At 45.7% G+C, this 26,540-nt stretch overlaps 1 protein-coding gene across 3 annotated transcripts; it reads left to right on the top strand.

The window, feature by feature from the left end:
• The first annotated feature begins 1,416 nt into the window (after positions 1-1,416).
• LOC121532218 (cilia- and flagella-associated protein 44) lies at positions 1,417-19,541 on the top strand. 3 transcript variants are annotated; one of them, XM_041838021.2, is made up of 35 exons: positions 1,417-1,490; positions 1,903-2,049; positions 3,863-4,046; positions 4,175-4,337; positions 4,422-4,524; positions 4,653-4,869; positions 5,065-5,179; positions 5,311-5,475; positions 5,617-5,772; positions 5,954-6,001; positions 6,100-6,199; positions 6,314-6,408; positions 8,109-8,318; positions 8,479-8,589; positions 8,708-8,860; positions 9,153-9,380; positions 11,251-11,393; positions 11,539-11,818; positions 11,943-11,998; positions 12,145-12,307; positions 12,481-12,611; positions 12,706-12,908; positions 12,983-13,148; positions 13,254-13,431; positions 13,665-13,906; positions 14,196-14,409; positions 14,621-14,824; positions 14,978-15,173; positions 15,270-15,383; positions 15,516-15,646; positions 15,993-16,109; positions 16,406-16,607; positions 16,775-16,935; positions 17,051-17,190; positions 19,121-19,541. In XM_041838021.2, the coding sequence occupies exons 1-35, from the start codon at positions 1,448-1,450 to the stop codon at positions 19,398-19,400; spliced, it is 5,559 nt and encodes a 1,852-aa protein (XP_041693955.1). In that variant the 5' UTR covers positions 1,417-1,447; the 3' UTR covers positions 19,401-19,541. The 3 variants fall into 3 exon arrangements, with proteins under 3 accessions (XP_041693955.1, XP_041693956.1, XP_041693957.1); XM_041838022.2 differs by having other exon boundaries at positions 17,051-17,185; XM_041838023.2 differs by having other exon boundaries at positions 1,903-1,995.
• Positions 19,542-26,540: the final 6,999 nt, after the last annotated feature.

Here is a 26,540-nt window from a genome sequence, read left to right on the forward strand (position 1 = left end):
GAACAATAACTTTTAGGCACACCCAGTGTGCAAAAACAGTGCGATTACCACATTTGGACACTTTGGAGAGGATGAAAGGACACTTGAATGTACCCTGGATACCCCATAACACCATCACAAAGTTTGCGTGAGGTTGATATGGTAGAAATTGTGTTTTTATACTAAACAAATAGCATTTAGGGATTGTAAATATGTAATAGCACTGGAATTATCTAATTTACAGACATATGCCACTTTGGAGAGGTTTAGGGACACTTGGAAATGTCCCGTGACCACACCTGACACCACTTACTAAAACATCTGCCCATTTCTAGTTGTTAGGTCCATCAATCCCATTTTATTTTTCTGATATTGTTCACATGTTGTGGAAGCCATCTGATGTGTTTCCAGCTCTAGTCATCAATAATTCACTCATAGCTTGTCAATGAAAGATGACTTTCAAAATAAAAAAAGTTATTTTGTGTGTGCTTGATCTTGTGTATTCTTCAACTATGTAACTCCTATATATCTTCTGATCATGTCCTCATAATCTCCCTGATATCTTCTTTCCAAATATACCATGTTTTTGCATGTCAGAATCATGAAATTACACATGAATAGCAGTTACGTCTATTTAGGCGGAAATCTACATTTTTGCCATTACATTTAAGAGTTAACCTGTCTCCTCCCCTTCATCTACACTGATTGAAGTGGATTTAACAAGTGACATCAATAAGGGATCATTGCTTTCACCTGGATTCACCTGGCAGTTTGTCATGGAAAGAGCAGGTGCTCATAATCTTTTGTGCACTCAGTGTATTAAACACAGGAAAATCAAATTTGACTGCACAGGGCCTTTAATAGACCAATAAGAAAGAGAGTTCCAAACCTCTGCCAATAACAGCTAGTTTTCAGTTTTCCCCTCCCCACTCAGACCACTCCTAGACAGTCCTAGAAAAATTATTGCTTGAGAAATTGCTCTTTGCCAAGAAGCTATTTTTGTTTATTTCTGACCATTTTAATTTAAAACAATCACAATAAAAGTTACACAGAAATTATTTGATATTGAGATAAAAACAGCTGGACCTTTAAGTTTTGTTCTTAATACGTTTTTTATTTTACTTTTTTGTTCATTATGATTATTCTCTCAATGTAGTATATACATCTATAATCCTGTCAAACGTGTAAGCCTAATGCTACTTATTAATCAAAACTTTCTCTTTTATGACTTAATTACTGTAAAATGTGATCTTTAAAAACGAAATGAAATGGAACAAAAACAATGGACCAAAAACAAAGTGATTTTTTGAATGTAAGACTATCTGATTTATTTATTAACATATTCTGAGTAAACTTCATACCTGAACGTGTCCCAAAGCTTCAGTGGGAGTGGGTGACTACATAACCAGCATGCTTTGCGATTACAAAGTCCCAGGGTTGCCCGGCAACGAGTCAACGCCAAACAAAGATGGACTCTTCTGAGAAACAGACAGATGAAGACAATTTACAAGGTAATATATATAAGTTCACAGCTTAACTAATTATACATTTAGACTACGGTCACTGAATTTTGAAATTAATAGGTACAATCAAAGACACATTTAGTTATTTACCCAATCATAACGACGATGGAAAGTACTAGCTGGGGTCAAAGGAATGAGCAATTCTAGCTAGCTAGCTTGTTTGCTAGCTGCAGTTTACGTTAGGGTGACATTCAATTATTGTAGCTCATTCATTTAAATGAAGTGTATATGCATATTTGCATTATATGTTACACACTGTCAATATAAATAAGACTCCTGTCAACATAAGACATTTGGTCTGCAAACTGTCAACAAACTTCAGCCTCTTCTTGGAAGTGTTTAACAAGGCCTATTTGCCTTTTTGATGCACTGAATCTTTCTGATCATTTCCTTATAACAGGTGACCCCACAGGAAAGCAGGAACCTTCTGGGGAAACGGAAAGTGAAAATGTTCAGCCACCTCCAGAGAACAACACAACTTCCCCATCAGCAGGTGCACAGGAAGCACATACACAAGCAGAGGACCCTTCACAAGACAAAGCTCAGGGTAGTAGTGCTCTTTTTATGACCTTTCTGTCTAGAGTCCACACATACAGTGGGGAAAAAAAGTATTTAGTCAGCCACCAATTGTGCAAGTTCTCCCACTTAAAAAGATGAGAGAGGCCTGTAATTTTCATCATAGGTACACGTCAACTATGACAGACAAAATCACATTGTAGGATTTTTTATGAATTTATTTGCAAATTATGGTGGAAAATAATTATTTGGTCAATAACAAAAGTTTCTCAATACTTTGTTATATACCCTTTGTTGGCAATGACACAGGTCAAACGTTTTCTGTAAGTCTTCACAAGGTTTTCACACTCTGTTGCTGGTATTTTGGCCCATTCCTCCATGCAGATCTCCTCTAGAGCAGTGATGTTTTGGGGCTGTCGCTGGGCAACACGGACTTTCAACTCCCTCCAAAGATTTTCTATGGGGTTGAGATCTGGAGACTGGCTAGGCCACTCCAGGACCTTGAAATGCTTCTTACGAAGCCACTCCTTCGTTGCCCGGGCGGTGTGTTTGGGATCATTGTCATGCTGAAAGACCCAGCCACGTTTCATCTTCAATGCCCTTGCTGATGGAAGGAGGTTTTCACTCAAAATCTCACGATACATGGCCCCATTCATTCTTTCCTTTACACGGATCAGTCGTCCTGGTCCCTTTGCAGAAAAACAGCCCCAAAGCATGATGTTTCCACCCCCCATGCTTCACAGTAGGTATGGTGTTCTTTGGATGCAACTCAGCATTCTTTGTCCTCCAAACACAACGAGTTGAGTTTTTACCAAAAAGTTCTATTTTGGTTTCATCTGACCATATGACATTCTCCCAATCCTCTTCTGGATCATCCAAATGCACTCTAGCAAACTTCAGACGGGCCTGGACATGTACTGGCTTAAGCAGGGGGACACGTCTGGCACTGCAGGATTTGAGTCCCTGGCGGCGTAGTGTGTTACTGATGGTAGGCTTTGTTACTTTGGTCCCAGCTCTCTGCAGGTAATTCACTAGGTCCCCCCGTGTGGTTCTGGGATTTTTGCTCACCGTTCTTGTGATCATTTTGACCCCCACGGGGTGAGATCTTGCGTGGAGCCCCAGATGGAGGGAGATTATCAGTGGTCTTGTATGTCTTCCATTTCCTAATAATTGCTCCCACAGTTGATTTCTTCAAACCAAGCTGCTTACCTATTGCAGATTCAGTCTTCCCAGCCTGGTGCAGGTCTACAATTTTGTTTCTGGTGTCCTTTGACAGCTCTTTGGTCTTGGCCATAGTGGAGTTTGGAGTGTGACTGTTTGAGGTTGTGGACAGGTGTCTTTTATACTGATAACAAGTTCAAACAGGTGCCATTAATACAGGTAACGAGTGGAGGACAGAGGAGCCTCTTAAAGAAGAAGTTACAGGTCTGTGAGAGCCATAAATCTTGCTTGTTTGTAGGTGACCAAATACTTATTTTCCACCATAATTTGCAAATAAATTCATTAAAAATCCTACAATGTGATTTTCTTGATTTTTTCCCCTCAATTTGTCTGTCATAGTTGACGTGTACCTATGATGAAAATTACAGGTCTCTCTCATCTTTTTAAGTGGGAGAACTTGCACAATTGTTGGCTGACTAAATACTTTTTCCCCCACTGTAGGTAGCTCCCTCATGAGAGAGCTGGGTCGTGTACAGTAGGTAGAAACCGTTTAGAAACAGGGAGGTAACTACCGGAACTTGTACAATAAGAACACAGATTTTTTTTTCATGGCAAAATGTTTCACTATGGTGTGCCTACATCTCGACCATGGCCTGATGAGTGACAGCAATCTTTCTTTTCAGCTCATGCAGCCTCTGAGCAGGTGCAGCAGCAGCCAGGTGGGAGTAGTGATGCTGTGGAGGAAGAGGAGGAGCGAACGGGGATGAAGAAACTCCCTGAGGACATGTACTACAACTATGATGAGCTGTACTCCAGACCAGTCATCACTGCAGACTCGGAGATCCCAGAGAACCTGCTGCACCTTACGTATCTTTTAACACTGTGTATGCCATGTGCCAGAGTTTCTGCGTAGAAGTCTACACAACCCAGTCATGTTCATGATATTATGTTTGTGTATTGCGTTGCTTTTGCGTTGCACCTTAACATTCTTCCAGTCACTCTTTTGGGTATGACTGTGGGCGCAGAGCCAACCTGCAGCTGCTGGATGAGCGAACGCTGGCCTTCGTGGCTGGAAACCTGCTCATATTCCTGGACGTCCGGACCAAGGAGCAACGCTACCTCCGCTCCTGCAGTGGGGGAGGCATCGGCGCCGTCATGGTACACACACACACAAACACTGGCCCTGGATAACCTTGATACACCCTCATTTATAACCCCATCTGTAACTGTGTTTCTCTGCAGGCCCACCCCAGTAATAGGTATTTTGCTGTGGCAGAGAAGGGAGACCAGCCCAACATCGTCATCTATGAGTATCCCTCATTACGACCCTACCGCATTCTCAGAGGTATGGAAACTGTACAACATGCACACAGGCACGCACACCCATTATGGTGTTGAATTTTTTTTTTTCAAACAATGTATAAAGAATATGATCAATGATCAAGACATTTGGTTTGAATCCCTGCCCGTTAGGTGGGACAGGGCAGGCATATAGCTTTGTGGACTTTAACCGTGAGGGCACCCTGCTGGCCAGTGTGGGTAGTGCTCCGGACTACATGCTGACCTTGTGGGAATGGAGACATGAACAGGTGATGCTGCGCTGCAAGGCCTTCTCACAGGACGTCTACAGGGTCACCTTCTCACCTGACAATCCTGGGCAACTCACCACCTCCGGATCAGGACACATCAAGTTAGTAGCAATCAATTGATCAAAATGTATTCGTACTAGCACTTTTATACATTTGTCACAAAGTGCTTTATAGAAAGCTGGGTGGAGAGAAAACAGATTTCAAAATGAAATATTGACAACAAATACAAAAATTGTGTATTATGTGTACAGTGTCATACACCATGTGAGTTGATCTCTTTTCAATCATTCTTCCAGGTTTTGGAAAATGGCCAGCACTTTTACTGGTCTCAAACTGCAAGGGCTTCTGGGAAGGTTTGGGAAGACTGCCCTCACAGATATCGAGGGTTATGTGGAGCTGCCCGATGGGAAGGTCTGTCCACTGCTTTTATCATTCAATTCCTGCTATTCATACATCATTGAAATTGACCCGAACCCAAAGCAATATTCTATTTTCTCTTGTTCTATGTTGTCCTGATGACATCCCTTCTGTCTGGGTGCCAGGTAGTGTCGGGGTCTGAGTGGGGAAACATGCTGCTGTGGGACGGGGGCCTGATTAAGGTGGAGATATGCCGTAAGGGGGGCAGGACGTGCCACGCTGGCACCATCCAGCAGTTTGCTTTGGATGAGGGGGAGCTCATGACCATCGGCACCGACGGAGCCATTAGGGTAACCTTTCAGATACTATACAGTCCTCTCAGCCTCAGTCTAAGTGGTCTCTGCTAACCCTAAAATGCAGGCCTGAACAACTGATCTGGGGACAGTTTAGTTGTTTGCTCGCTGTGTAATATCTTTCTCCACACCGTGCAGGGCTGGGACTTTGAGAGCATTGACACGGCAGACTGTAACGATGACAGGGGTCTGTTTGAGATTGAGCCCATGAACGAGATGGTAATCGGACGCAACGTCAGCCTGTCCTCCATGGTCAAAAGCTGCCTGCCAGACTCCTTCATCTGGTTCGCCCAGGTCAGAGGGCAGGGGTCAAGGGTCATACAACAACACTTACCCTAAAGTCCTACAACCATCATTTTCAAGGGTCATACAACAACACTTACCCTAAAGTCCTACAACCATCATCAAGTTTGGGACTCCTCAGAAACAATACTTTTTTTTTATTAAATAGCGTGTCAAATGTATCTCTTCTCAGGATTCCAATGGAGGCATCTGGAAACTGGATCTTTCATTTTCCAACATTGTGAGTTGCACTTTCCATCAGCACAGTGTTTGAGTGTGTGTGTGGGACTGTCTGTATTGGGTCTTGTATTAAATGACTCCATTATATTGTGTGTGCAGACCCAGGACCCAGAGTGTCTGTTCTCCTTCCATGCTGGAGTGATCCAGGGAATGGATGTGTCCAGCACCAGCCATCTGATGGCCACCACCGCTTTAGACCGTGAGAGACACCTATCACTGTACACTACTTCACACACAGCCCAGATTATAGAAACGCATCATTTTTTTTGTCAATTTGTTCCAAACACACTCTCTTTCTTCCTCTCTTTCTCAGGCTCAGTCAGGATTTTTGACTTCCTTGCGAAGAAAGAACTAACAACCAGCCGCTACAAACAAGGTGGAACAACACTGACCTGGGCGCCACGCCTGGTATGTATGTGAGACTTGACTACAGTGCATTCGGAAAGTATTCAGACCCCTTGACTTTTTCCACTTTGTTACGTTACAGCCTTATTCTAAAATTGATTAAATAAAAAATCATCAATCTACACACAATACCCCATAATGACAAATCGAAAACAGTTTTTTAGAAATAACAAATACCTTATTTACATAAGTATTCAGACCCTTTGCTATGAGATTCGAAATTGAGCTCAGGTGCATTCTGTTTCCCTTGATCATCCTTGAGATGTTTCAACAACTTAATTGGAGTCCACCTGTGGTACATTCAATTGATTGGACATGATTTGGAAAGGCACACACCTGTCTATATAAGGTCCCACAGTTGACAGTGCATGTCAGAGCAAAAACCAAGCCATGAGGTCGAACGAATTGTCAGTACAGCTGGATTATGTCGAGGCACAGATCTGGGAAAAGGTACCAAAACATTTCTACAGCATTGAAGGTCCCCAAGAACACAGTGGCCTCCATTCTTAAATGGAAGAAGTTTGGAACCACCAAGACACTTCCTAGAGCTGGCCGCCCAGCCAAACTGAGCAATCGGGGGAGAAGGGCCTTGGTCAGGGAGGTGACCAATAACCTGATGGTCACTATGACAGAGCTCCAGAGTTCCTCTGTGGAGATGGGAGAACCTTCCAGAAGGACAACCATCTCTGCAGCACTCCACCAATCAGGCCTTTATGGTAGAGTGGCCAGATGGAAGCCACTCCTCAGTAAAAGGCACTTGATGAATGCCAAGCGTCACGTCTGGAGGAAACCTGTCACCATCCCTACGGTGAAGCAGCGGCAGGCACTGGGAGACTAGTCAGGATCGAGGGAAAGATGAACGGAGCAAAGTACAGAGAGATCCTTGATGAAAACCTGCTCCAGACCGCTCAGGACCTCAGACTGGGGCGAAGGTTTACCTTCCAACAGGACAGCGACCCTAAGCACACAGCCAAGACAACGCAGGAGTGGCTTCGGGACAAGTCTCTGAATGTCCTTGAGTGGCCCAGCCAGAGCCTGGACTTGAACCCGATCTAACATTTCTGGAGAGACCTGAAAATAGCTGTGCAGCGACGCTCCCCATCCAACCTGACAGAGCTTGAGAGGATCTGCAGAGAAGAATGGGAGAAACTCCCCAAATACAGGTGTGCCAAGCTTGTAGTGTCATACCCAAGACTCAAGGCTGTAATCACTGCCAAAGGTGCTTCAACAAAGTACTGAGTAAAGGGTCTGAATACTTATGTAAATGTAGGATTTCCACAGGTGGACTCCAATCAAGTTGTAGAAACATCTTAAGGATGATCAATGGAAACAGGATGTACCCAAGCTCAATTTCAAGTCTCATAGCAAAGGGTCTGAATATTTATGTAAATAAGGTATTTCTGTTTTTTATTTGTAATACATTTGCACACATTTCTAAAAACCTGTTTTTGCTTTGTCATTATGGGGTATTGTGTGTAGATTGATAAGGGGAAAAAAGTATTTAATCCATTTTAGAATAAGGCTGTAATGTAACAAAATGTGGAAAAAGTCAAGGGGTCTGAATACTTTCCGAATGCACTGTATATGGTAACATAATCATTTATGTAGTGCCTTGTTGTCTTTAGGTCTCAACGTGCTTTGCTTATCTGTGTAGGTTACTGTGCGTTGAGATTGTTCTGTGTGGCCCTTGCCTGTGTGTATAGGTGAACCCTAGCGGAGGGCTGGTGGTGGTGGGCTTTGAGGACGGGGTGGTCCGTCTGCTGGAGCTCTACAATCCCCAGAGTTTACGGGTGGTTGCCGGGCGCAGTCGCTATGGACACGCCGAGCTCCGTCTCAAACAGGCCTTCAAACCCCACAATGCACCTGTGACGGCCATTGCATACGAACGCAACGGAGAGATCCTAGCTACTGGGGTAGGGAGGGCCGCAGACTATTAGCCAATGTGAAATCAATCATTAGCTCCTTTCTGTAGACACTCCCCTTGTAGACCTAAAGCAAACTGGATGGGTATAATAACAAATATCAATAATCCTCTCCCCTCCACCATCCCTCCTTCCCTCTTTCCCTCTCTAGAGTATGGACTGCACTGTGTTCTTCTTCACTGTGGGGGACAGGTACGACCCCATCGGCTTTGTCACAGTACCAGGACCTGTACAGGGGCTGGAGTGGTCGCCCCAGTCACATGTAAGTCTGATCCCAGATCAGTCAGAAATGTACGCAAGGCAATGGCACATGAGGTTAATAAGTTAGAACCCTTCTTCTGTGTGTATGTGTGTGTGTATATATGTGCGTGTGTGTTCAGGACAACAACACCCTGCTGGTCCTGTGTAAGAGTGGTCATGTAGTGGAGGTCCAGTCTCCAGACCCGGAGGCCCAGAACCATGGCACCACCTACCACATCTCTGGCCTTCCCACAAGACACTTCACCTTCAGCAGCATCAAGTCACACATCAAGGTCTGGCCCTCACTGTCTGAGATCAACTGTACTGTAAACACGTTTCATTTTATATATTTATCCAGGATAGTCCACTCAGTAACACGTTGCAGGTAGTCATGGGTTCCATGGAATCAATAAAACATACACATCACATAAAAGCTGTCTAGATACAAAACACAGTTTACACAGAAGCATGCCTAATAGGAAACGTACAAAAGCACGCTCACATTATATCTGTTATCTGCTTTGTGTACAGCTCTTTTGGTTCAACTCCGGCATGGGTGTGTAATTGTGAGTGTGTGTATTTCAGCGGGAGGAGGAGATTGCGCGCAGGCAGGCTCTGAAGGAGAAGAGGCAGAAGGAGAGAGAGGCGCAGCTGAAGAAAGCCAAGGAGGAGGGCCTTGAGCCCACTGAGGAGGAGCTGCAGGAGGTAGAGGAGGAGGAAAAGGAAGAGCTGCCCCCTCTTTACACCCCCGACCCCCCCAGCCCCCTCTGCTGTGGCTTCTACTCTCAACCCGGGGCCTTCTGGCTCTCCATGGTACACACACGCGCACACACACACACACACACACACATTAACCGGGGCCATCTCTCTCTCGCTCTCTCCCTCTACATTTCACATTTACATTTTGGTAATTTAGCAGATCCTCTTATCCAGAGGGACTTACAGTTAGTGCATTCATCTTAAGATAGCTAGGTGGGACAACCACATATCGTGCCTTCAGACCCCTTGACTTTTTCCACATTTTGTTACGTTACAGCCGTATTCAAAAATTGATTCAATTGTTTTTTTCCCTCATCAATCTACACACAGTACTCCATAATGACAAAGCAAAAACAGGTTTTTAGAAATGTTTGCCCCCCAAAAAAATGAAATATTACATTTACATAAGTATTCAGACCCTTTACTCAGTACTTTGTTGAAGCACCTTTGGCAGCAATTACAGCATCGAGTCTTCTTGGGTATGAAGCTACAAGCTTGGCGCACTTGTATTTGGGGAGTTTCTCCCATTCTTCTCTGCAGATCCTCTCAAGCTCTGTCAGGTTCGATGGGGAGCATCGCTGCACAGCTATTTTCAGCTCTCTCCAGAGATGTTTGATCGGGTTCAAGTCTGGGCTCTGGCTGGGCCACTCAAGGACATTCAGAGACTTGTCCCGAAGCCACTCCTGCGTTGTCTTGGCTGTGTGCTTAGGGTTGTTGTCCTGTTGGAAGGTGAACCTTCGCCCCAGTCTGAGGTCCTGAGCACTCTGGAGCAGGTTTTCATCAAGGATCTCTCTGCAATTTGCTCTGTTCATCTTTGCCTCGATCCTGACTAGTCTCCCAGTCCCTTCAGTTGAAAAACATCCCCACAGCATGATGCTGCCACCACCATGCTTCACCGTAGGGATGGTGCCAGGTTTCCTCCAGACGTGACGCTTGGCATTCAGGCCAATCTTGGTTTCATCAGACCGGAGAATCTTGTTTCTCATGGTCTGAGAGTCTTTAGGTGCCTTTTTGGCAAACTCCAAGCGGGCTGTCATGTGCCTTTTACTGAGGAGTGGCTTCCGTCTGGCCACTCTACCATAAAGGCCTAATTGGTGGAGTGCTGCAGAGATGGTTGTCCTTCTGGAAGGTTCTCCCATCTCCTCAGAGGAACTCTAGAGTTCTGTCAGAGTGACCATCGGGTTCTTGGTCAGCTCCCTGACCAAGGTTGTTCTCCCCCGATTGCTCAGTTTGGCGAGGCGGCCATCTCTAGGAAGGAGGTCTTGGTGGTTCCAAACTTCTTTCATTTAAGAATGATGGAGGCCACTGTGTTCTTGGGGACCTTCAATGCTGCAGAAATGTTTTGGTACCCTTCCCCAGATCTGTGCCTCGACATAATCCTGTCTCGGAGCTCTACGGACAATTCCTTCGACCTCATGGCTTGGTTTTTGCTCTGACATGCACTGTCATCTGTGGGACCTTATATAGACAGGTGTGTGCCTTTCCAATCAATTGAATTTACCACAGGTGGACTCCAATCAAGTTGTAGAAACATCTCAAGGATGATCAATGCTGTGGGATTATTTAGGATACTCTTTGAAGAGGTAGGGTTTCAGATGTTTTCGGAAGACGGGCAGGGACTCTGCTGTCCTAGCTTCAGGGGGAAGCTGGTTCCATCATTGGAGTGCCAGAACAGAAAATAGCTTTGAGTGGGAGCTGCCCTCCCGTAGGGGTAGGAGGGCCAAGAGACCAGTGATGGCAGAATGGAGTACTCAGGTTGGGGTGTAGGGTTTGAGCATAGCCTGAAGGTAGGAACAGGCAGGTCCTCTTGCTGCTCCGTAGGCAAGGACCATGGTCTTGTAGTGGATACATCTTCGACTGGAAGCCAGTGGAGTGTGCGGATTAGCAGGGTGAACACCAGGCTCTCTCTCTCGCTCTCTCTCAGGGAGGCTATGACTCGGGGTTCCTGTACCACTGTAAGTTTTCCGAGCAGCAGGGTGAGGACCCGTTGCAGCGCCAGGATGAGCCGTTCACCTTCCTGCCTGTCCAGAATACAGACGAGGACCCCATCCGCACCATCACCTTCAGGTTAGGGGACTACACAACTGATGGCTGTAAACATTTTCATTATCAGTGTGTCTGTGTTGTGTAATGTTGTAACTGCTGAGGTTTGTAGATGTTCTGTTTATGTGTGTATATGTTGACCGGTTGTTGTGGTCTCTCTCTGTCCCAGCTCCAGCAGGCAGCTGTTGCTGTGTGGCATGCAGTCAGGCAGTGTCCGGGCCTACCCTCTGCAGCCATCTGACTTCCACCTCACCTCCATGCAGGCCTTCTGGGCTCTCAGCGTCCATGACAACCAGTATGGACAGCTGCGCCAGCTGCGCTGTAGCTTTGACGACCAGTTTGTCCTGACGACGGGGGAGGACGGCAACATCTTCTCCTTTAGCCTGCTGCCCCAGGAGGACCTGCAGAAAGCCCTGCAGCGCAGCAAGGCCAAAGTCCCCTCACCACGGGTCAGTGGGGGGCAGGGAGGGAGGGAAGAATAGAGGGATGGAGGAAGCGAATGGGACAATAAACACATGCATAACACAAGTGAGTGCCAGTTCAGTGGTTGACTGTGTGTTGTTGGTGAAACAGGTTGGCGTTGAGATGGAGGGTGTGGCCCAGGATATCGAAGACCCGTCGGCATACAGGTGAGGGAGATACCTAGAGAGACAAACAAACAAAGACACACCTGGCTAAAGGCAAACCAGCCCCTCTCTCTCCCCCTCTGTCACACACCCCTCTCTCTTTCTTCCCCTCCTCTATTTCTCTCTCTCCCCCACTTCCCTCTCTGTAGCATTGAGACGGCTAAGCAGAAGTTGGAAATGGACCGTATGCGTCGGGAGGCTGAGATGAGGAAGGTGGAGAGACGTAAGAAGCTGGCCGAGCTGCAGAGCCAGTTCAAACAGCTACTGGAGAAGAACCAGGGTCTGCCCGAACACGTCCGCTTGCACCGCACGGTACACACACAAACAAACCCATACACCCCTACACCCTAAATCCACACCTTTGTCCCTCAGTGTTTATGTATCATAACCAACCAAAAGGCACTTGAATGTTTCTGTGATTAACCTAATAAATTGTAGCATATTTCTGGCCACAGCCCAAGAGAATCTAGTGTGTGTGTGTGTAGGAGCTGGAGTTGGACCGGCGGTTCCGTGAGGAGACCGAGAGGATGACGGCCCAGAGGGTGCGAGAGGCCAGGAAGGAGCTGGCCTGGGAGGAGGAACGCCACCGCATCGGACTCAAGAAACTACAGGAGAGGTACTCAACCAGAAACCACTCAACCTGCACTCTCACCTGGTAGTGCACTTAGGGAATGGGGTGACATTTCAGATTTGCCCACTGGCTCTTCCAGGTTCTGGGATTCTCTGGAGTCGGACACAGTTACTGTGGTAGCGTTCCAGAGCGACCACAGGATCTCCACCTATCGTCTGCTGGCACTGTCCCAGAGGTTCCACGAGCTGAAACAGAGGGAAAGGGTGTGGGGCCCGGGGGCAGGGGGGCAGGAACGTTGGAGGAACAAAGCTGAGGTCGGCAAAGACAGCTCCAACATCACAGGTGAGAGAGAGAGAGAGAGAGAGAGATAGAGATAGAGAGAGAGAGAGAGAAATAATGTGTGTGTCTCTGGCCAGCGGACCAGGAGGACCTGGGTGGGGAGGCTGTTATGGCGCCCCATGTGGTGCGTCCAGGGGGCAGCAAGCTGGCTGGCCGCCAGGCAGAGAAACTCCGCAAGGCTACGGAGAAGGCAGAGCGAGCCCGGGCTAAGATAGAGAAGAGGAGGAAAGAGTGGGCTGAACTGTGAGTCTGTTATCATATGGCCTCTGTTGAAGTTTCTTAGTCTCCATTTCAGAATCACTGTCCTCATTCTTCCCTACATGACTGTATCTCTATGTGACTGATTAGGTACGCAGCAAAGCCCAATGAGAACTGTGAGGATCCGGAAGATGTGCGAGCTATCCGATTGGCTACGGAGAAGATGGGCGACTTCAAGCTGAAGACGGCCAAAGACTTTACGGTCCCAGAACACCTGAGGATGAACGCAGAGAAGAAGAGAGCTCAGCTGGTCCACCTAGAGGAGAAGGTACTAGGTTACATCTCACACTTTACACTTCCTCTCAATCTTTACCATTCAAAACCAAATGTACTGTATGTAATACACTAATAGACCTGGTGACCTCTGTACCTGACCCCCGCCCAAACTAATATATTAGATAAGACCAAATAACAGAATGTGGTTGGGAGGTTGCCTGGTGTTAGCACAATGATGATGTTAGTGGATAATCCTATTTATGTTTGTCCCTCTGTGTCTGTCAGATCCATGAGAGGAAGACCCAGATGAACAGTCGCATCATGGCCCTAAGGGACACTAAGGTGAGACTTGTGTCCCGCCTACGCTCCCAAGCCCAGCAGCTACAGGCTGTCCAGGAGTGCCTGGCGCCTCATTTCTGCAGCCCGGCCCCCACCCTGCCCTCCCTGCTGCCCGAGGAGACCCCTGAGAGGAAGCTACGCTACACCCGCACCACCCTGCAGCGCTACGGGGCCCTGAGGGCTCAGAGGTAGGTCTGGCCTGGGACTAGGAACGGAGCAGAGCTTACTGTAGGTTCATAATAACTCATCAATGATAGATCATTGATAAAAAACAGTTATCACGTTCCTAAGTCTAAAGGTCAGTCTGATCCAACTGATTTTTTTGTCCCACAAAAAAACTAAATATTCGAAATATTATAGAGACATAAACATACAGTAACTAACTACTATCACATTGCATTGAACATGTGCACCCCCCCCCCCCAACCCCCCCTAATAATTCAGCGATAACGATTATTGTGCCAATCCTACCCACAGGGCCTGTACCCATGGCCAGGAACCAGAGGGGGGCCAGACTCTGCTGGAACAGCTGGAGGCAGAGATAGAAGGAGAGGAGGAGACCCCCTACCATACACCTGCAGATAGGAGAGAGAGGGAGGTGGAGGAAGCTGGGGTGACAGAGCTGGAGGAGGAGATGAGGGAGGTGGAGGAGATCAGGCTTCTGTATGAAGAGGACTCTCTGCTGGAACAGGTCAGCCTTTCCCATAGTTTATTTTCCAGGTGGGGTGCAAAGGCCCCCAATGCAACATCCAGGCTCTCTGGCATCAAATTGTCAACTGAAACCAAGCCAACCTCACTCTTCCCCTCACTCTTCCCCTCTCCCTTATTTCTCTCTCTCCCTCCCTCACTCCCATTCCCCTTCCTCTTCCCTTTACCCCATTCTTCTCACCCTCTCCTCTCAGATGTCGTCGTCAGTGTGGCAGTTTGATGCGGAGCTGTGCCTGCTGCGTCATGAGAAGCTGTGGCTGGACATCCAGATGAAACTGGCTGACCTGCGCCACGTCACCCTGTTCCAGGAGCTGCTGCTGCTCAAAGAGTTTGAGAAGAGAGAGAACTCCCTGCAGGAGAGACTCAATGCCTGCGTGGAGGAAGAGGAAGACCTCAGGGTACCTGGGAGGGAAGGAAGGGGTGTATGTATGTATGTATGTGTGTGTGTGTGTGTGTGTGTATGCTAAGGCAGGTGTTTCAGGTTTGTGTGTGTGTCTCTGTATTCCACATGACCATCATCCCATCTCTCTCCTCTTCCCTGCTCCTCCCAGTCTAAGCTGGAGGAGTGTAAGCAGGCACTGGAGCTGAAGCGGAGGGACATCTCCAAGCTCCAGGAGAGAGAGAGGGCCATAGCTGCCACCTTCCAGGGCTCTCTAGGGGAGAACAACAAGTTTGCTGACTTCCTCACCAGGGTCTTCAAGAAGAAGATCAAACGCGTCAAGAAGAAAGAGAAGGTCGGCAATGACGGTAAGTGAAGTCCTGGACCCCTCTGAAAGTGTGATTGTGTGTGTTGAGTGTATGGTTTATCAGTGCCCAGCTCATCCTGTTGTTGTTTTCTACCAGAGGAGCAGGAGGACAGTGATGAAGAATCTGATGAAGAGTCTGACTGGGATGATGATGAGGATGACAGTGGCTCAGAGAGCGGTGGTCCTCTGGATGACAGCGTCTGCCCCCCAAGTCAGTCGCTACCATTCACCTTACAGTATTCTCAGTTATACACCACATTGTGCTCCCTTATTTAGCCACAGATATGCACTCTAACTGTGTCTGTCTGTCTGTCTACCTGTCTGTGTGTGTGTGTTCCCCCAGACTGTGACTCGGAGCTGTTTGAGAACACGGTGCAGCTGCGTGAGCGTCGTCTGGACCTCGAGGAGCTGCTGGTGGAGGAGAAGAAGATTGCAGACAACCTGAGGAAGGAGTGTGACTCCCTCGTCAAGAAGGTGCACATTCTCTGACCCCTTTCCTATCTTCCACTCCCTTAACCTCCTCCCATCCTCTCTCCTCTTACATTTTCTTCCATTTCTTCTGTCTCTATTTCTCCTCTCTTTATCTCCATACATTCCGTTTTCCCGTCAACCACTCCATCTTGTCATTATCCACTGTTCCCCCTTTGTCTTCTCCACTCCTCTTTTCTCATCTCATCCTCCACTCCCAAAGCTTTTCTTGTTAACCACTCATCATGATCTTTCTCAACACCTCCTTATCAGTGTATCTCTGTCTTCTTTTCTATCTTTCTTGACATTCATTTAACCTTCATCCAGTCTGTATTGTGACTGTATGTTGTAGGAAAAAGTGGTTCATGGCAGTCTGAAGGCAGCAGAGGGAGACCTGGAGCTGTTCAACAGAGAGAAACAACAGAAGCTCAATGAGCTGGATGTGGTGGTTCCCCTCAGACTGCACCAGGTGAGGAGAGGAGAGAAGTCTATCTCGCTTTCTGGGTCTTTCTCAATTGTCTTGCCTCAATTCCTGGCATCCTTTCCCCCTGTCCTTTCCTCGCCTCCTCAAAACATCAAAGAGAAGTGAGGAGAGGATTTGAGGGAACACGTTTGTAAGAAACGTGACTGTCCTTGTTCACTCGTACATCATCACATGTCATCATGCCTTTAGTTATTAGTGATCGATATAAGTAATAAAACTAAGTCAACAACCCATATTAGAAAATACAGAATTAATGGTTTCTCCCTCCCTCTGTGTACCAGATAGAGTTTATGAGCAATGGGGTGGTGCCGTGCAGCCTGGCCCCAGCTCTGGTGCTGAACACAGTGGCGTTGGGAGGACTACAGGAGAGGATTAAAGAACTGCAGGTGGAGAAGAGTGAACAGAGAGACCTCTACAGACAGGCCAGGCAGCAGCATGTCCAGCTCATCCACGACCGCAACGACATGGAGGCCAAGATACAGAGTAGGCTGAGGGGGACTGGGGGCACAAAACTGCGGAGAACATTTGAAAACAGATCGTTCTAAATACCAGGCACGGCACTTAAGTTAAAAATAAGATACTGCAGATCACGATTGCATCCTGTGCATCGCATACATTCTCTGTTTACGGTAAACCCTGTGTGTGTGTAGGTCTGGAGGCGCGCTGTGAGCAGCTGATGCTGATGAAGTTTGGGAAAGTGGTGGACCTGGAGGCCTTACAGACTCTGTCTGGAAACAGAAACCTGGAGGAGATGAGGCAGGAGAGCAGAGTCCGAGAGGCTGCTTACACACAGGAGCTCAGACAGTGGGAGGTATGGCAGAGTGTGTGTGTAAGGTGTTTGTTTATGATACACCTTCGTATGTGTGTGTTTAAGGTGTTTGTTTATGATACACACGTGTGTGTGTGTGTGTGTGTGTGTGTGTCAGGTGAAAGTGACAGAGGCCCGTCATGCGGTGACAGAGGTGACAAGGCATCACACCGAGCGTCTCCTCAGTATGAACAGCCTGCTGAGCCAGAAGAAAGAAATGGAGGACAAACTCAACACCAGGCAGAGCAAGATGGTACTGTACGTGTGTGTGTTTTCATAATTTATGTGAAAGTGCTTTTATGATAGTGTGTATGCACGATATGACATGTCTGGACTCCCGAGTGGCGCAGTGGTCTAAGGCACTGCATTGCAGTGCTAGCTGTGCCACTAGAGATCCAGGCTCTGTCGTAGCCGGCCGTGACCGGGAGACCCATGGGGCGGCGCACAATTGGCTAAGCGTCGTCCAGGGTAGGGGAGGGAATGGCTGGCAGGGATGTAGCTCAGTTGGTAGAGCATGGCGTTTGCAACGCCAGGGTTGTGGGTTCGATTCCCACAGGGGGACAGTATAAAAAAATAAAAAATAAAAATGTATGCACTCACTAACTGTAAGTCGCTCTGGATAAGGGCGTCTGCTAAATGACTAAAATGTAATGTAAATGTAAATGTTTATATGCAGTAAATAACAGCGTGCCTCTGTGTGTGTGCGTGACCTTCTGTGCATAGGCAGGGCCTATAGCTAAGCTTCCCCTAAAGTAAATTTAATTAAATTGCCAAAATAGGCTCCTACACCAGAAAGCATGATTTGGCCACAGTGGATCATCAGCTTCCTTAAAAAAATAATCTGTGGATTGTTTTAAGTCGCATAGCCTACAGTCGGAAGAGACACAATACATTATTTATCATTCATTTCTATTGGGCACAAAATAATCTGAAACACAATCAAAACAAACAAAAATGCTTGATGTAGTCATTGCGTGCAATGAATATGGGACCAAATACGTAACTTTTTACTACTTTAATACACATAAGTGAATTTGTCCCAATACTTTTGGTCCCTTAAAAATGGGGAGGACTATGTACAAAAAGTGCTGTAATTTCTAAGTAGTTCACCAGATATGGATGAAAATATCCTAAAATGTAATCTGACAGTCTGCACTTTAACCTCATAGTCATGTATCATTTCAAATACAAAGTGCTGGAGTACAGAACCAAAACAACAAAGAATGTCACTGTCCCAGTACTTTTGGAGCTCACTGTAATACAGAACAATAATAGACAAGAACAACTCAAGGACAGAGCTACATACAGGTTAGAGTGACGTCATTGTATTTGTGTCTCCCCTTCTCGTAGGCCTATTATATGGATCAGACAACGTCATTTTTATTGATGTGTTTGTCAGTGTCAGCAGAGTAGGCTAACCAGTAATTTTTGTTGTATTAAAAAAGATTCTGCTAATGTCTCCAGTCATAAAAAGTGTAGTAGAATTGCATGAAATGTGTTTATAAAAGGGCACATTTTTCCCCGTGCAAAGAAAGGAGGAGAAACGTATCTGATATAGCCTAGGCCTATACTCTACGCCAGGGTTCCCCAACTGGCGGCCCGTGGGACGAATTTGGCCCACAGGTGATTTTATTTGGCCCTCCAAGTGATTTTATTGTTGGACATAAGACTGTAAAAACAACAGCAAATCAGCTCCAAGTGGTTTTAATTTTGGAAATCTGTTCCAAAGTATTCCCACGCATAGAGAGATATACTGTATGTGATCGTATATACAGTTCTAAGCAAGGTTTGAAATGATTATGTTTTAGTCAAATATTATCTGTTTGGGCTTCTTGCGGTCAATTTGCAGTCTACAACTCACTTGTAATTATGTTCCGGCCCCCTGACCATCCATACGCTCAATAAAAAATAAAAAGAATTGGCTGAATCTAGTTGATGATCCCTGCTCTACGCCACTACGCGCTTAGCCATGCATTGAACAGTATTTTTTTTAGAACAGTGATTGAGTTATATTATTAGCCTAAATTATGACTATCCAATCTACTCATCACATTAGGAATAGTAGGCCATCTTACATAAGTCTGCAAATGCGATGATGCATGGAATGCTATATTATAAAGGTGCATTTTTTTATGATGAATATTTGCTTCCCCAAACTTGAAACTCACGTGCCATGTGGGTGTGTCAGGGTGCCCAGTTCCAGGGCCGTCGGCATGCTGAGGAGGACGAGAGGCGGAGGCTGTACCAGCTGGTCCAGAGTCAAGCCCAGGAGGCCAACGCCCTCCGCCAGGAGATCAACATCCTGTCCAGAAAGGGGGGTCACATCCTGCCCCCCAGCCAGGCCCTGCTGCCCCCCCTGCCCGCCGCCCCAGCCCGCTCCACCCATACCAACCCAGAGAGGCTCAGACACTTCAAACTGGGAGGGGGGCATCCATCCACCAGCAGCCAGGGGGTGGAATAGAGCCTAAACACTCACATAGATAATACACACACATATTATACAAAGATAACACATTCACACATTAATATTAATGTGTGCAGACACACACATACAGTTAAAGTCGGAAGTTTACATACACCTTAGCCAAATACATTTAAACTCAGATTTTCACAATTCCTGACATTTAATCCTAGTAAGAATTCCCTGTCAAAGGTCAGTTAGGATCACCACTTTATTTTAAGAATGTGAAATGTCAGAATAATAGTAGAGACACTGATTTTTTTTCAACTTTGATTTCTTTCATCACATTCCCAGTGGGTCAGAAGTTTACATACACTCAATTAGTATTTGGTAGCGTTGCCTTTAAATTGTTTAACTTGGGTCAAACGTTTCGGATAGCCTTCCACAAGCTTCCCACAATAGGTTGGGTGAATTTTGGCCCATTCCTCCTGACAGAGCTGGTGTAACTGAGTCAGGTTTGTAGGCCTCCTTGCTCGCACACGCTTTTTCAGTTCTGCCCACAAATGTTCTATATGATTGAGGTCAGGGCTTTGTGTTGGCCACTCCAATACCTTGACTTTGTTGTCCTTAAGCCATTTTGCCACAACTTTGGAAGTATGCTTGGGGTCATTGTCCATTTGGAAGACCCATTTGCGACCAAGCTTTAACTTCCTGACTGATGTCTTGAGATGTTGCTTCAATATATCCACATAATTTTCCTTCCTCATCATGCCATCTAGTTTGTGAAGTGCACCAGTCCCTCCTGCAGCAAAGCACCCCCACAGCATGATGCTGCCACCCCCATGCTTCACGGTTGGGATGGTGTTCTTCGGCTTGCAAGCGTCCCCCTTTTTCCTCCAAACATAACGATGGTCATTGTTGCCAAACAGTTCTATTTTTGTTTCATCAGACCAGAGGACATTTCTCCAAAAAGTACGATCTTTGTCCCCATGTGCAGTTGCAAACCGTAGTCTGGCTTTTTTATGGCGGTTTTGGAGCAGTGGCTTCTTCCCTTTTGAGCGCCCTTTCAGGTTGTCGATATAGGACTCGTTTTACTGTGGATATAGATACTTTTGAACCCGTTTCCTCCAGCATCTTCACAAGGTCCTTTGCTGTTGTTCTGGGATTGATTTGCACTTTTCGCACCAAAGTACGTTCATCTCTAGGAGACAGAACGCGTCTCCTTCCTGAGAGGTATGACGGCTGCGTGGTCCCATGGTGTTTATACTTGCGTACTATTGTTTGTACAGATGGACGTGTTACCTTCAGGCGTTTGGAAATTGCTCCCAAGGATGAACCAGACTTATGGAGGTCTACAATTTTTTTTCTGAGGTCTTGGCTGATTTCTTTTGATTTTCCCATGATGTCAAGCAAAGAGGCACTGAGTTTGAAGGTAGTCCTTGAAATACATTCACAGGTACACCTACAATTGACTCAAATGATGTCAATTAGCCTATCAGAAGCTTCTAAAGCCATGACATCATTTTCTGGAATTTTCCAAGCTGTTTAAAGGCACAGTCAACTTAGTGTATGTAAACTTCTGACCCACTGGAATTGTGATACAGTGAATTATAAGTGAAATAATCTGTCTGTAAACAATTGTTGGAAAAATGCACAAAGTAGATGTCCTAACCGACTTGCCAAAACTAAAGTTTGTTAACAAGAAATTTGTGGAGTGGTTGAAAAACGAATTTTAATGACTCCAACCTAAGTGTACGTAAACTTCCGACTTCAACTGTACCTCTCATACTGTATTTTTGCACACCTGCCCCACACTGCTTCCCCCTCTTCCTCACACACACTTATGCCTAGCTGTAAACAAGACCTTTCAGAGAATAAACTTGTTCGATTTGATTGACTTAATGTTTTTCTTTTGTGGTATATAGCTCCTTATGCCATTCTGCTCTGGGGGTGTTGGGAAGGGCAATGAACAATAAATGATCTATTCTATTCTATCATGGTGAAGATTTCTACCAACTAGCACAGAGCTAAGGATTTGTCTCTACTCAGACCATGCAAAATTAACCCTCGAAGTACCGGTGTGGTGATACTGATGATTTGTCGCCACAGATGCTTTGTTTTACATTTCAAGTTAGGATAATTAACGCAGCAGGTTTGGTAAATTAACGTAGCAGGTTACGGAGAATGAGGTTAAGGTTAGGAAAAGGGTTAGAGCTAGGCTATACAACTGTTGTCCCCGACATGACCACTAGATGGAGCTGTAGGCGTACTTCATCTAGCCACAACAGTAAAAATGTAAACAAACTATCTGTGCCAACAAATCATTAGTCACATAACACAAGTGGGTCATTCCTACCATGCGGTGCCTTTTATGTCCCCATGAAATATCACTTCTTATTTACTGTAAAATGTGCATTCCAAAAGGCTTTAAATATAAGGTCAGGTGTCCATTACCTTAAAAACAAAAAAAAAGTATTGTATTTTTTTGTTTATGACATTTTACGATATAGCCATTTTGACTTTGTGGCTGTGGTAACTAGTGACAACCTATACTGAACAAAAATATAAACGCAACATGCAACAATTAACGATTTTACTGAGTTACAGTTCATATAAGGAAATCAGTCAATTTAAATAAATAAATTAGGACTCAAGCAATGGATTGCACATGACTGAGAATACAGATATGCATCTGTTGGTCACAAAATAAGTAGGGGCGTGGATCAGAAAACCAGTCAGTATCTGGCTTGACCCCCATTTGTCTCATGCAGCGCGACACACCTCACATGGAGTTGATCAGGCTGTTGATTGTGACCTGTGGAATGTTGTCCCACTCCTCTTCAAAAGCTGAGTGAAGTTGCTGGATATTGGGCGTGAACTGGAACACGCTGTCTTACATGTCGATCAGAGCATCCCAAACATGCTCAATGGGTGACATGTCTAGTGAGTATGCAGCCCATTGAAGAACTGGGACATTTTCAGCTTCCAGGAATTGTGTACCGATCCTTGTGACATGGGGCCTTGCATTATCATGCTGAAACATGAGGTGATGGCGGCGGATGAATGGCACGACAATGGGCTTTAGGATCTCGTCACGGTATCTCTTTGCATTCAAATTGCCATTGCGATAAAATGCTATTGTGTTTGTCTGTAGCTTATGCCTGCCCATACCATAACCCCACCGCCACAATGGGGAACTCTGTTCACAATGTTGACATCAGCAAACCGCTTTCCCACATGAGGTTGTGGGTCGGTTGGACATACTGCCAAATTCTCTAAAATGACGTTGGAGGCGGTTTATGGTAAAGAAATGAACATTCAATTCTCTGGCAACAGCTCTGGTGGACATTCCTGCAATCAGCATGCCAATTGCATGCTCCCTCAAAACTTGAGACATTTGTGGCATTGTGTTTTGTGACAAAACTGCACATTTTAGTGGCCTTTTATTGTCCCCCGCACAAGGTGCACCTGTGTAATGATCATGCCGTTTAATCAGCTTCTTGATATGCCACACCTGTCAGGTGGATGGATTATCTTGGCAAATAAGAAATGCTCACTAACAGGGATGTAAACAATTTTGTGCACAACATTTGAGAGAAAGAAGCCTTTTGTGTGTATGTGAAATTTCGGGGATCTTTTATTTCCGCTCATGAAACATGGGATCAATACTTTACATGTTATGTTTATATTTTTGTTCAGTGTAGTAGGGTACTAGGGGGTAACTAGCCCCCCCTAGTACCCTACTACACTGTTATGTGGATGAAGGTCATGCTTAGGTGGATAAACTATAAATGGAAATAAATGGCTACAGTGTACACTTTTTTAGTTATCTCATGAAATGTTGGTTTTAGAAAAGAGACGCTTTTTTTAAAGTACCGGGATAACTGTTACCCCAGTAGAAGAATATGGCATAGGGTTTTAAAATCCATTTAGTCCGTTTCATTTAGAAATTCTTCAGTAAGTAATACTTAAAAGCTAAGTCTAGTTGTCTTATATTAATTATTTTAATAAAATATGGGGGGGATAAATGGTGTTGCACATGTCACCATTAATATCCGCACTATGAGGAGATTTGATGTAAAGTCACTATTTTTAACTCACCTGCACATTAACTTTCTTTGTTCTTTCTTTGTTGTTCCTTTTCCATACAATCCATTATGTACAATTGCACTAAATATTATTTGAATAATGCAAGATTTTAAATCCCAGCACTTTAAAATGATATTCAGGAGCAAAAGGTTTTCAATAGTTGTTTATAATTCATTTAAAAAAATATTCATTGGAATATAATATTGGAATGGAATATAACTAATAACATTAAAATACCATTGGAATATAACATTTAATAACAACTTCACTCAGTGTAACATTGATGTGGTAACTCTTATCAAATCAAATGTTATTTGCCACATGTGCCGAATACAACAGGTGTAGACATTACAGTATGAAAAATAAAAAAATAATGTATGCACTCACTCTGGATGTAAGTCGCTCTGGATAAGAGCGTCTGCTAAATGACTCAAATGTAAAATGTAAATACTTACTTACAAGCCCTTAACCAACAATGCTACTTTTTTATAAAAAAGAAAAGCAAATAACTAAAGAGCAGCAGTAAAATAAAATAACAGTAGGGAGACTATATACAGGGGGGTACCGGTGCAGAGTCAATGTGCGGGGGCACCGGCTAGTCGAGGTAATTGAGGTAATATGTACATGTGGGTAGAGTTAAAGTGACTATGCATAAATAATAAACTGAGTAGCAGCAGCGTAAAAGAGGGGGATGGGTGGGGGGGTGGGGGGGCAGTGCAAATAGTCCGGGTAGCCATGATTAGCTGTTCAGGAGTCTTGTGGCTTGGGGGTAGAAGCTGTTGAGAAGCCTTTTGGACCTAGACTTGGCGCTCCGGTACTGCTTGCCGTGCGGTAGCAGAGAGAACAGTCTATGACTAGGGTGGCTGGAGTCTTAAATTTTGAAGGCCTTCCTCTGACACCGCCTGGTATAGAGGTCCAGGATGGCAGGACTGGGCCGTACGCACTACCCTCTGTAGTGCCTTGCGGTCGGAGGCCGAGCAGTTGCCATACCAGGAGGTGATGCAACCAGTCAGGATGCTCTCGATGGTGCAACTGTAGAACTTTTTCAGGATCTGAGGACCCATGCCAAATCTTTTCAGTCTCCTGAGGGGAAATAGGCTTTGTCGTGCCCTCTTCACGACTGTCTTGGTGTGTTTGGACCATGATAGTTCGTTGGTGATGTGGACACCAAGGAACTTGAAGCTCTCAACCTGTTCCACTGCAGCCCCGTCAATGAGAATGGGGGCGTACTCAGTCCTCTTTTTTTCCCCTGTAGTCCACAATCATCTCCTTTTGTCTTGATCACGTTGAGGGAGAGGTTGTTATCCTGGCACCACAGGGCCAGGTCTCTGACCTCCTCCCTATCGTCTGTCTCATCGTTGTCGTGATCAGGCCTACCACTGTTGTGTCGTCGGCAAACTTAATGATGGTGTTGGAGTCGTGCCTGGCCATGCAGTCATGGGTGAACAGGGAATACAGGAGGGGACTGAGCACGCACCCCTGAGGGGCCCCCGTGTTGAGGATCAGCGTGGCAGATGTGTTGTTACCTACCCTTACCAACTGGGGGCGGCCCGTCAGGAAGTCCAGGATCCAGTTGCAGAGGGAGGTGTTTAGTCCCAGGATCCTTAGCTTAGTGATGAGCTTTGAGGGCAATATGGTGTTGAACGCTGAGCTGTAGTCAATGAATAGCATTCTCACGTAGGTGTTCCTCTTGTCCAGCTGGGAAAGGGCAGTGTGGAGTGCAATAGAGATTGCATCATCTGTGGATCTGTTGGGGCGGTATGCAAATTGGAGTGGGTCTAGGGTTTCTGGGATAATGGTGTTGATGTGGGCCATGACCAGCCTTTCAAAGCACTTCATGGCTACAGACGTGAGTGCCACGGGTCGATAGTCATTTAGGCAGGTTATCTTAGTGGTGGTCTGCGTGAAACATGTTGGTATTACAGACTCAGTCAGGGACATGTTGAAAATGTCAGTGAAGACACTTGCCAGTTGGTCAGCACATGCTCGGAGTACATGTCCTGGTAATCCGTCTGGCCCTGCGGCCTTGTGAATGTTGACCTGCTTAAAAGTCTTACTCACATCGGCTACGGAGAGCGTGATCACATAGTAATCCGGAACAGCTGGTGCTCTCATGCATGCTTCAGTGTTGCTTGCCTCGAAGCGAGCATAGAAGTGATTTAGCTTGTCTGGTAGGCTTGTGTCACTGGGCAGCTCGCAGCTGTGCGTCCCTTTGTAGTCTGTAATAGTTTTCAAGCCCTGCCACATCCGACGAGCGTCAGAGCCGGTGTAGTACGATTCAATCTTAGTCCTGTATTGACTCTTTGCCTGTTCGATGGTTCGTCGGAGGGCATAGCGGGATTTCTTATAAGCGTCCGGGTTAGAGTCCCGCTCCTTGAAAGCGGCAGCTCTACCCTTTAGCTCAGTGCGGATGTTGCCTGTAATCCATGGCCTCTGGTTGGGGTATGTACGTACTGTCACTGTGGGGACAACGTCATCGATGCACTTATTGATGAAGCCAGTGACTGATGTGGTGTACTCCTCAATGCCATCGGAAGAATCCCAAAACATATTCCAGTCTGTGGTAGCAAAACAGTTCTGTAGCTTAGCACCTGCATCATCTGACCACTTCCGTATTGAGCGAGTCACTGGTACCTCCTGCTTTAGTTTTTGCTTATAAAGCAGGAATCAGGAGGATAGAGATGGTCAGATTTGCCAAATGGAGGGCAAGGGAGAGCTTTGTATGCGTCTCTGTGTGTGGAGTAAAGGTGGTCTAGAGTTTTTTTTCCTCTGGTTGCACATTTAACATGCTGGTAGAAATTAGGTAGAACAGATTTAAGTTTCCCTGCATTAAAGTCCCCGGCCTCTGGATGAGCATTTTCTTGTTTGCTTATGGCCTTATACAGCTTGTTGAGTGCAGTCTTAGTGCCAGCATCGGTTTGTGGTGATAAATAGACAGCTACGAAAAACATATATGAAAACTCTCTTGGTAAATAGTGTGGTCTACAGCTTATCATGAGATACTCTACCTCTGGCGAGCAAGACCTAGAGACTTCCTTAGTATTAGATTTTATACACTAGCTGTTGTTTACAAATATACACAGACCGCCCCCCTTGTCTTACCGGAGTCAGCCGTTCT

Source organism: Coregonus clupeaformis, chromosome 19 (assembly GCF_020615455.1).
Source record: "Coregonus clupeaformis isolate EN_2021a chromosome 19, ASM2061545v1, whole genome shotgun sequence".
NCBI classification, from domain to species: Eukaryota; Metazoa; Chordata; class Actinopteri; order Salmoniformes; family Salmonidae; genus Coregonus; species Coregonus clupeaformis.